The sequence below is a fragment of the Mus caroli genome, chromosome 15 (genome assembly GCF_900094665.2).
Source record: "Mus caroli chromosome 15, CAROLI_EIJ_v1.1, whole genome shotgun sequence".
In the NCBI taxonomy this organism is placed as follows: Eukaryota; Metazoa; Chordata; class Mammalia; order Rodentia; family Muridae; genus Mus; species Mus caroli.
This window is the reverse complement of record NC_034584.1, coordinates 35601123-35612968: the sequence shown is the minus strand read 5'-3', so window position 1 is coordinate 35612968 and position 11846 is coordinate 35601123. Positions and strand designations below refer to the sequence as shown.

Genomic DNA, 11846 nt, shown 5'->3' with positions numbered 1-11846 from the left:
GAAGAAGAAGAAGAAGAAGAAGAAGAAGAAGAAGAAGAAGAAGAAGAAGAAGAAGAAGAAGAAGAAGAAGAAGAAGAAGGAAGAAGAAGAAGAAGTAGAAGAAGAAGAAGAAGAAGAAGAAGAAGAAGAAGAAGAAGAAGAAGAAGAAGAGAAGAGGAGGAGGAGGAGGAAGTAGAGAAGAGCAGAAGGAAGTAGAGGAGGAACAGGAGGAGGAGGAGGAGCAGGAGGAGAACTGATGTTATTTCCATGTAGAACAGATTCTGTAAAAACATTAGGTATCTATGACCATGCCTTGCCTTTGCCAAGTTTTCCCGTAGGCATATGTGAGAGGAACTGTGAAGACTGTTGATCATGCAGCATGAGAAAGAAAGTAACTTTCTAAAGTAAAAGATCATGATATTTTTTAATCTTTGTGAAGCTTAGTTTATACTAATTTAATTTCCTTTATTTCAGTTTCCATTTTGAAATACCTAAAGAGATAGAGCTTTGTTAGTTAAAGTTTATGCTTTATCTGTAGTTCTTTCTGCAATAATTCAAGGCACATAAAAGGAGTCTTTAATTTCAGTTAAACTGGATTAAAAAAAAAACCCTGTACACTTTTTGAGGCTCTACATTGTAAGTTAAGAAAAAAAATATCTGTACTTCTAGACACAGATTGAACCCAGAGTTTTACGTTTAGACAGCTCACAACTAGACAAACTTGACAAGGACAAAATGAGTCCTAAGTGTCACTTCTTAGAAATAATTAGAATCATCTAATGTGGATAAAAGAGGTCAGACTGGCATCCACTGCTCACTAACCTTTGGAGTTACTGGACCGACAAAGGAGGTAGCCTTCAATAAATGTTTATATTCGAGCCAAAAGGTTAATGGAGATAAAAGTAGAAAGCCCAAAGGTAAAGAATAGAGGAGAATTCTAACCCAAGAAACCGATGACATAAGGCTGTCTCAGGGATTCCAAAGTTTGCTTGAGAGTTTTGTTGAGTGTTTCCATAATAAGAGCTAGGGAGAGCTAGAAGTCAAAGGAAGAGCGTGTGTATGAGAAAAACTGCACCCTTGCAAAAAACCCTACAGCTGCTGCACTCCTGCAAAAGGACTGCAATGGCTGCACCCTTGCAAAAAACTGCAGCTGCTGCACCCCTGCAAAAGGACTATGGCCTGCTGCACCCCTGCAAAAGAACTGCAGCTGTTATACCCCTGTAAAAGGACTGCAGCAGCTGCACTCCTGCAAAAGGACTGCAGCTGTTACACCTCAGTTACACCTCAGCTGTTCCCTCAGTAGTAAAAGTATAGTTGAGATAGGCAAAGAAAAATCTCAGAATTACTGCAGATATTAAATTCATATCAGAATCAAGGGCCCATGTGAACACACACACACACACATACACACCACAAATGGACTTTGTGCTTCCTATTTGACATTTAGAAACCGAATGCCATGCCTACCATTAACATTTTAACTAATTTGTTCTCATATCTAATTTAAAAAAATGATACTGTGTGTGATTTCATCTTTTACTACCACACATTTTTTTTCATAGTAAAAATTTCAGTCAATAGATTCAAGTAATTCTCCACGTTGGAATTTGATTCAATTCAGTCTTGCAGTAATGAGAACATTTAATCACTTTCTTTTTACTGTGCGATCTATCTAGTAACAATGAGTTTGAATTTTAAGAACAATGTGTTTAATGGGAGCAAACAGATTAAAATCTTTCATGCAGAGTTCTAATTCCAGGATTTACGGAATTATGTGATTTGTAATTTCAGACATGTCCTATAGCACCCCCCCACAAAACTGTCTATTTAACCAGACTTAATTTCCAATCAATAAAATAGTGTCTTTAAGTAAATGCATATAATTTAAAAGGCAAAACTTCTGAATGTTTGTACTTGATGCTATTGAAGTAAGACTTGTGTTGAAAATGTGTGTGTGTGTGTGTCTACATGCTTGTTTGTGTAGGGGTTCACATGCCAATGGGTGAGGTGGTATAGCCATTTAAAGTTATAACTACAAACTAAAGTGAATTACATTACCTACATTTATTGTTCGACAAATAACAAAGCTCAACTTTAATCTCAAAACTTGTACTGCCTGATAAAATTGTTATGCTTTATGTAATTTTTAAACATAACCAACCCCCCAAAAACACCCCAAAAACAAAAACAAAAACCCAAACCAACCAAACAAACAAACAAAAAAACAACAACTCAAGAGGCTCTGAAATTAGATGGCACATTAACTCGGCAAATGAGAAAGACATTATTGGTATGCTCTAAAAGCCACTGCAGTATCCAGGCGGGCAAGTATAGAGGCATGCATGGAGATTCTGTCAAGGTATCATTGCAGTCTTGTTTTTTCTTGAGTGTGGCCCTATACAGCATCTGCTATGGGCTCCAGGAGAGTGCAGTTCCAGAGCAGTTCTGCTAAGAAGAATCTTCAAGCTGCCTGTGGGATGCAGGATGTCAGCCATGCTAAGAGACCTTAAAACAGTCAGTGTAGAATACAATGACTGAATTCTTGCCTACTATGTCCATACTCAAACAGTTTTATCTGTTTGAAGCAGCACTTTAAATAATTGTTATCTCTTGAGGTATATTTCCTTTGCTTTATCTTAACACTAGTCACTGCTTAAATATAGAAAGTTCAATACACAAAATAATGATCTTGTTCAAAAGGAAACAAATAATTCTATATGTGCATGTTATTTAAAGCAAATTCTGCTTCCAAATAAGACTCACCATTTGGTGATAAATAGAAAAACAATGTGAGCTGAAATTATCCACTCTGAAGATAGGAATTTTTCACTTTCCAAATGGAAAGAATCACTAAATTAATAACACCCAAACTATCCAGATATTTATTCAACTTTCGTTTTCACAAAGAATAGACTCATTTCTCCTTCTCCCTGCCAGCCCCACTCCCACAGCCTCATCTGTTCTTTGCATGCATTTGGCTCCGAGCAAGGGCTTCTCTCTCCAAGCTGGCAACCGTTACCTCCAACCTTTTTATTTTATGCGTCTCTGAGAGTCACAGAGTGTTTAAAGAGTGCTGGTTTGCTGGCAGAGTTTCTGGGCTTGCACCTAATGCAATGTGCAAAAGAGTGTCAGAGCTGAAACTCTGAGAAGAAAAAAAAAACAAAAAAAATAAAACAAATTGCTCTCTAGTAGCCTTCCTTTTAGAAGAGCTTCACACAAAACTCTGTCAGGGGTCAGGAACATGTGAGCCTTGGTACAGACTATGTGACCTGAAGCCAGTCACTTAACCTCTGAAGGTCTCATCTTCTTTTTGTGTAAGATGATCTCATAGGTCCTTACAGCTTGTTAGAGCTGTCATTATGAGATAATTGCTAGAGAAGTTGCTTTCAAGCCAAACTCATGTTTTGAGGTCTGCCCAGGAAGAGACACATGGAAACCCAACCCAACCAAGCTTCCACTTACTTAAGAAAATCCATTGTTTTCTGGCAAGTAAATATGCAAACAAACAAATAATCTATCATAATTGAATGCTATATATTTTAACCTACTCAGAGAAAGCTGTGTGTTCACAATAATCGTGTTATTTTGAAGAATGGAAGTATATATACTAGATATACATTTATATATTGGTCTATGTAGGTTTACAAAAACCTGTCACTTCTGTTACATCATCTTTCTTTGAGACTCATCCAATGACACTGTGTACTCGAGAAAATGCAAAGCTACCCTGGGATACTTTGACCAACCTTGGTTTCTATTAACTTATTCTTTTACAGTTTTATACACACACACATCTCTACCTGAATTCATGTCTACTTATTTTGTTTGTGTCCCTCCTTTTTTTCCCCAGGGCCACCTGGGTAGCCTTGGGATTAGAACTATACATTTAAGTCTGGTGATTTCTCCAGTGCATGGACAACTTATAATAATCCCGCCCCCCTGCCTTACCAGGTGTCACCAGTAGCCCATGCTCTGTAGTAGGTTAGGGTCCCATAAACGCTCAGCCTCATACACTAGTGACTGTGGAGTCTATCTTCTGAAGGTGCTCTTAGTTCTGGATTCCACTGGCTAATTCTCTGTCTAGAGGATGAAATTTTGCTGCCTTCCTCCCTATTCTCTGGCTTTTACCTTCTGTTTCCTCTTCTCCAGTCTTCCATGAGTATTGGAGGGGTAATACAAAAGATTTTGTCTAGGCCTGAGCCTCCTCTGTAACTTATTCTCCACACTTGGGAGAGTCACGAGGGAGAGAAAGATTTTAATATTAATAATATTAAATCTGCAATAAGCAGACATGTTTTTCTTATATTTAATAATTTTTCCTTGTGTGTATCTTTATATCTATTATCTTAAATTAATAAGAGTTCATTTATATTTAGAACTTAGAAATTCCTGCAGTGATTTGGAGTGCCAGGAAGGGATGGTACCAGAGGGGGACCTCCCTCTTCTCAGAGGTGAAAGGAGGGGGAATAGAAGGAGGGGACTGTGAGGGGGGGGGTCTGAGGGGAAAGAAGGGGTTTGATCAACATGTAAAGCAAGAAAATAAATTAATTAATGGGAAAAACTCCTGATGTCATAATTAAGTTGATGAAAACATCTGCTGTAAAATAAGCATGGTAATAAGAGAGATGATTCTCTTCCATGGTAAAAATGGTATATTCTCCCCACAAAATCATCGTCAAGTGATTTAAACTAAGGTGCAGAAGCATAGAGGGTTAGAGCAGCTGTGCAAAGCTTATGTAAATCCTATGATAATTTGTTTACAGGAATATTACAAATACTGCAAGGATATAAAAGGCTTTGGTGATGAGGCTGTTCTTCAGTAGTTTTCCCTAACCAACACACACAGAAAGCCTGTTGTACAGCTGTTCTTTATAGGACAAGTGTCCACCTCACAGAGGCAGCAGGCTCCCGTGCTTTCTCCTCTGGAAGATTGTAGGAGCAGCAGAGTAGCCGAGCACGAGGGTCCCATGCTTCTGTTGCCCAGAGACTCTGGTCAGCAGGTTTGCTCCAGACTGGGGAGAAGAGGGAGCATGCTACAAGTCAGTGAGCTCAAACTTTGGTAGGATTGCAAAGTCTCTGTCCTGTGATACTTAAACTTCAGTAAGTCTACTTCAATTCTCTATCCTGTATTTTATCTCTCACTCCCCCTCCCTCCCTCCCTCTCATCTTCCTTCCCTTCATCCCTGCCTCTCTTTGCCTCTCCCTCCCTCCCTCCCTCCCTCCCTCCCTCCCTCCCTCTTCTCTTCTTTCCTCCCTTTGGAGTGCTGGGAATAGGGGCATGCTTCACCTTACCAGTCTTTAACCTATCATTTCTTTTACAAAATAAATGTTGTAAATAGAAAGCATCAATTCATATGGTGAATACTGAGTTTAAATTGTGTTAAACTGACAAACTAAAGCATCTATAAAATGCAATGCTCAGGGACAAATATCAATGGCTTGTGGCTTCCAGCTACATCTGAGTTACCCTGAAGTTTGAAAGAAATTGATTTGCGTTGTCTAAATGTGGTTTCTGCAATGTCAGTAATGGAGCATTGCTTGTAAATTCAATCCAATTATTAACAGACAACATCTACCTTTGTTCTTATCTTGGTTATTTCTGTTTTCAGAAAGTTACTGTTCAGTTGTTTGAAAAATAATTTGTTTTTAATGGAAATTATTTGTAGTCATATGTGTAGTAGTGACATTTACTAATTATCTCTACACAGAAAACTCTAACAATGGAGAATCAGAGGACTTGCACTTTCTCTAGATGCTCACAATATATTAACAGTACATTTAAGCAGCACTCACACAGATTACTTAAATCAATATTAATAATCAGGATACTTATATTTAAGCCTATGATTGAAATTTTAATGCATATTCCATGTTCCATGACCAAATGACAGAGTGGCCCCAGATGAGAAATGATTGCTAGGCTATGTGAGGATAGAGTGGAACTTAATGACAGGTATGGGACTATCTTTACTGTTCAGCTAAAAACATTCAGGTGACTTGTGGGTAGAAAGGAAAGACCGTAAAACATGGCTGATATGTCTACAGTTATTCTCTATTATAATCCTAGTGGCCCTTCAAGATGTATATTTGAAGTTCACCTATGCATTTCCTCATCTATTAAATGCCAGCCTTTTGCTTCCTAGCCTTATCAATTTATGAACCTCTATTCTGCCAGAGGTTTTTTTCCTCTAGATGACCCTAGATCCTGCCAAGATGTCAATTGATATTAACCACTACAATAGCCATATGAATATGTATATTTTATGTGTATATTCATTAGTTAATTTAATACACTTCACTAACTAATGGTTAAAAGCTGGCGGACACCATATGCACATCACTTTAGGAAGTATGTGACTTCATAGAAATTACTAAAATTAATCATTTGATTACAACGCGGGGCTGGAGAGATGGCTCAACAATCAAGAGCATTTTCAGCTCTTGCCAGGAATCCAGGCTCAGTGTCTGCACCTACAACAGCTGACTGACAACTGTCCACACCTGTTCAGTAGGATCCAGTGCCCTCTTCTGCTTTCCACAGGTAGTACGCATGCAAGTGAGGCCCATACATGTATGGAGGTGATCACATGTACACATAAAATAAAAATTTCCATTACAAAAGTATTTTTAGTTCAGGGTTATTTTGATAAGAAAACCAGTACATGTAATACACACAAACAGTGTTGGGTATGTTCGTCCCTGAAAGCATTTAGCTTAGGCTTCTACTTATCCTGAAAGAAAGGTGATTTCTCAGACTTGCAGAAATCCAGGTAAAATAACTTTGGCTGATTCCAAAAGTGACACATTTCGCTAATGTATGATTTATTCTATTACATTTCCTAAGCAGCAGCTATGTGATAAAACTTTAGGCATTACATTGTGTCTAAACTGATTTTTTTTACAGTCCCATAAAAATACTAAACCTATTTTATAAAGGTAAATATCCAGAGTCTAAAAAGGTAAATAGCTTACCCAACCACTGCTCAATAGAAACTCCCTTAACCATGAACTGTGTTGTGCTTTAGAGGTCTATGGAAAGTTGACTTCTCTCCATGATAGGGACACCAAAGCTCCTCAGGACGATCTTCCACCAGCCAGGGGCTAGCAGCTCCTGATTTACATCATGCACGGTGCCTTGCTGCACTTTGTAGAAGCTAATTGCATGGTGCCTCATTAATAATTGCCAGGGTTTCCTGCGCTGTGAAATGTGTAGTCTTTGTGGTGAATTTTTTTTTCTCACATTTGCACAGTTTGGGGTCTTGTAGTTGCAATGCTTAAAAATCACTACCAGGCATCAAGTTAGGAGAAGAGACTGAAAGTTCTCTCTTAGTGTTATAAAATATTGAAAAACAGACACTAGCCTTTAATATTGTATTTTCATGACTGTAGGCATTTTTAGACTCATAGAGAGGATTATATCTTATACTGGATAAAAGTAACCTATATAGGCATTTCCATTCATAAGCAGAATTCATGAGATCCAAGATGACTTCACAGTCAATATTCTGAACTGTACTAGTTGCACAAGGATACACATGAATAGGAAACTTCCCCTGGTGCATAATTGTTGCTTAACAAATATTGGGCGGTTTCACGTGATCTCTGATGAGGCATTAGAGTACAGTCTAAGCAAAGAATCATCTCAGTAGCCTTTGTCAGTGCAGAAGTCTCCTCTCTTCGGAGCCTTTGGATCTACTTGCCTGGGTTTATTTAGTATGCTTTTCAGATGAGACAGCCCTTTGATCACAGGTAGACTGGCCTAAAGCCCAAGCACACCCCTCATGGGAAAAATTGAAAACTTAAAATCTGGAAAGTCAGAAGGAAGGCTTGGTGAGAAAATGAGTTAGAAATAAAGCTGACATATTTGTTTGACTAAAGACGTTTGAAAGCAAAATATTCAATTCTAATTTAGATATTATTCATTGAATGCTCACAACAGCCTGTTTCCAGAGCATAGTAAAACTGATGAAGGTGATAAGGAGAAATCTTGGTTAAGATCCTTGTGGACTTCATGAAGCCAACACACTATAGCCCTAGAGCCATCTTGTTTGGGTTTGATCCCAGCTTTCCAACATGGCTGCTTGTGTGGGTTGTGGCTGTGGTCAGGCAAATGTCATTCTCCAAATATTAGTTCTTTCCCTAATGTCCAAGGCCTTATGGGGCTGTGGTAGATATGAAATTGAACAAGAGAAAGGCAAACTGTTTCTTATGTTTATCATGCTCTAATTTGAGAAAATGGAGCAAAATTTGGGAAAAATAATTAAATTTCTGCCAGAAATACTGTGTCTGCCTTGGTACACTACAGAAGCAAGGGCAGCTTGGACTATACGACAGCCTGTCACAATAGAAGGTGTAGAACCTATTGAATTTATATCACCTAATATCAACAGAATAATGTATGATGAAATGTGTAAAAGTTTACTCAACACTTTACCAACTTACCATATTAGTTAGTAGCCAAATACACTCATCACTGTATGTTAGTGAAATGAGCTTAATAACAAATCTATGCTAATTGAATAATAACTCACCTTATAAAAAGATTTACTTAATATAAAAACATATTCTGTCTAAGATAGTTTAAATTCCACAGCTGTTTTTTAGCCTAGGCACAAATCACAAAAATATATTATTATTAATACGAGGACATATCTAATAAACAGTACATGACTATACTATATAATGTTTACATTAGATTTAATATGTCCATTTTGTCTAACATTTAATTATCTACTTTCCTAAAATCTTCTAATGTTCTTTCAATTAGCCTTTTAAAACTCACAGAATACAACTGTCACACAATCACATACAGAGCGTGTACCCCCTTACTTCTGCCTATAATTTTATTAGATATCATGTGACCTAAAATCTTATTTGTGCTGCATTAGGAAAGTAGCTGGAAAAAATTCTTGGCTTTGCATTCGTAGTTCAGCTACTTTTCCACTTTGAACTCTGACTTCCATTTTGAACACGAGTTCCTTATGTGGTAAGCCCAATTTGAAGATGTGATTTTGTGTTGTACTGCATGCCAACATAATGTCTTAAATATGATTATCATAAGCACATGCACTTAGTGTTTTTCTCATCTCCTTTGTCACATGGAACAGAATGAAAGCAAGATCAAATCAAAGCACTGTCTCCCATAGTTAAGGAGACTGTGACTCCTCCGTTAAAGACTCACTGCTTCACGTCACAGCTACAGTTTGTTTTTAAGGGATCTGTGGATTCACTAAACTTGAGCTTCTTTCTAACTGTCTGTAAGTGTTTGGGTTCCCTAAGTCATAATGGATGAGTTTTCAGAGCAAGTTATGAAGTAAAGAACCAGGATTCCTCAATTGTGTGACCTATTTCTGACACTAGGATTCTTTTCTTTTTCTTTGTGTGGAAAAACGCAGAAAACTTGTCCAGGCTGCTCAGTCAGCCTTTTCAAACTTTACTCCTTTTCTTAATGTTCAATACAAATTAATGGTTTCCTTCAGCATTTACAAAATTAAATGAACACAGCAGTGTTAAATATAAATTGCACAGAATCCTCCACTTTGTAGGAACAAAGATGGAATTCCTCCAATAAACACTTCTAATGACTCTCCCATAGGACCTTCCACACACCTGAGATCTGAATTAGAGACTGTGTCACAATTCACACTGACATAGAGTTCTCTGTATGAGAGAAAAATTCATATTGAGAAATAATCTTTGCCACATTACAGATGCAGGGGAAAATTGTGCTTGTGTGTACATTTTGTGCTTGTGAGTTCATGAGCAATGTGTATGCAACATTTGTTAGCAAAATGTCTCATACCAACTAACACTGCACCTTGAGTAAAGCATTGAAGTTGACCCTTTATCTTCACGTTGGGTTTGCTAACTCAAACTCTCTTTTCTAATACCCGAGACTTTTAGTGTATTAGAGGAAGGCATAGTTCTAAATGAGATCCTTATTTCTGCCCTTTCAGTACCATAGAAATTACCTTCCCAAGATAGCCACACAATGGATGTATTTCAAATGTTGATAAGGACACATGTAGAAGAACTCCATTTTTCTCAATCACACTGTTCAAGAAGATATGAAAAATGTTTGATAATTTTGCACTAGACTAATTTAAGCAAAGTTAAAGTAAACCTAAGGATAAGGTTGGTTGATAGTTAAATCTGACCCATGACAAATGAAAGTATCTTCATTTATAATGTAGAATGCTAAATGTGGAGTATAAACAAACTGAAGAATTTTTAAAATCGTTCTCATTTAACCATTGTGAACAGACTAAACACATGGAACTAAACCGAATTATCTAGTTGTTTTTTTTTTCTGTCTTAAAAGTAAAGATTGAGAGTTGGAGGAGAAAGGGCATGAAGGGAAACCAGAGATAAAAAGAAGGGTCCAGCTTGGGACTGGTGCAGACAGCCCGTGTTCCAATAAGACTCAACAAACAGCTCTGATCAGAATCTAAGTGATGGGAAACAGCCTGTAGCTTTGAGATAGCTGCCTCACACTATTTCTGAGCTAAGCCAGCACAGGTAGCATCATGAATGCATAATTATAATTATGCATTAGAGTATGCATAATGATCTCAAAATCCGTAAACAAAGGAAACACATTAGAATTTCTCAGCTATTTTCAAGATAATGTTATATCATATAAAATATGACTGAGATCTTTTAAGGAGGGCTGGGTTACTGAAACTTTTATATGAAATGTGCAAACTTCAGAAAATTACTAATATATTGTTATTGCATTAAAAGTCTCTCTTGAGGAAATCTGTAAAAAGAGTTATGTCAAATACATGCAACTATTTCAAGACATAGGATGTAAAAATTTTGAACACTCACATTTAAAAGATGTAGGCTTAGAGACTCAGGTAATAATTGGAGATATTTTGCACCTCTGATAGTTACAGACTTCTACACGTCCTTGCAGTTAGCTATTTGGGCAAAATAGTGGTCTGCGATGAAGAGCCATGTTGTTGATCATTAATGCCAAACAGTTATTTTATTTTTCATACTACCAGTTACTAAAGATTTAATTACAGAGTCTTACCCCACATCTCCAGTTGTAGTGCAGATTCATTTCCTCTCAGATTTGTAAAGCAAAGCTGGACTTTTAGCTGGAGATTAAAATCCCTTCCCACCTTAAGAAAATAATTATGGCGTCTTCTATTTTTGATGCGACTTTCCCTTCTATTTCTTGAGCAAAATAACGTGATATGCTGGAAGCCTAATCTGTTCTCACGGTACTATTTTTATTGCTAAATCATGGATTGTGTCCAAGTTCTGGTCATTCCCGACAGACAGAGTCTTAAACTAAGTGCTTGCATCTAAAGAGACTAAGTAAGCCTTGAAACAAACACTCACTACAAGGAGGGAGTCCACAAACAGGGGAAAGGTGTCACATATACAAGGTACAGACTCTTACTAGGCAAATCAGACATCCTGGAATATTCTTCCATCTGTTTCCTAGTCCTACCTCCCAGCAAAACACAAAGAACCATTCAGTATCCTTTTTTTTTCCCCAAAGTGGTTCCTTTATTTTTCTTAATACCAGGCTTCTTGCTTTCTTTACATAAAATCCTTGCATTTTTGGTCAGAACCTATTAGCCGTTGATGCAAATATTTTATCATTGACTTTAATAGTAGCTCAAAGTGTTTATAACCATCTGCTCTAGTGATCTTTTATGTTTTCCATGACTTCTATTCCATTCTCTTCCTCACATTCAATCACCTGTATTTTCCCTCTTTCCCCACTCTGTCTTATGTCCCTCTTTTCTCTTCTCTTCTCTCTTCTCTTCTCTTCTCTTCTCTTCTCTTCTCTTCTCTTCTCTTCTCTTCTCTTCTCTTCTCTTCTCTCCTCTCCTCTCCTCTCCTCTCCT

General features: G+C 37.4%; 1 protein-coding gene across 3 annotated transcripts in view; it reads right to left on the bottom strand.

Annotated features, from left to right (window-relative positions):
• Positions 1-11846, bottom strand: part of Zfpm2 (zinc finger protein, FOG family member 2) — a 437880-nt gene that overhangs the window by 156645 nt on the left and 269389 nt on the right. The window contains exon 1 of one of the 3 annotated variants that reach the window (XM_029469633.1): positions 11018-11145. The exons of the other annotated variants lie outside the window; for them this stretch is intronic. Within the exon in view, the coding sequence (XP_029325493.1) occupies positions 11018-11047 (30 nt within the window). The 5' untranslated portion in view covers positions 11048-11145. Of the gene's footprint in view, positions 1-11017; positions 11146-11846 lie in introns of those variants that run through there. 3 annotated transcript variants of the gene reach the window in all.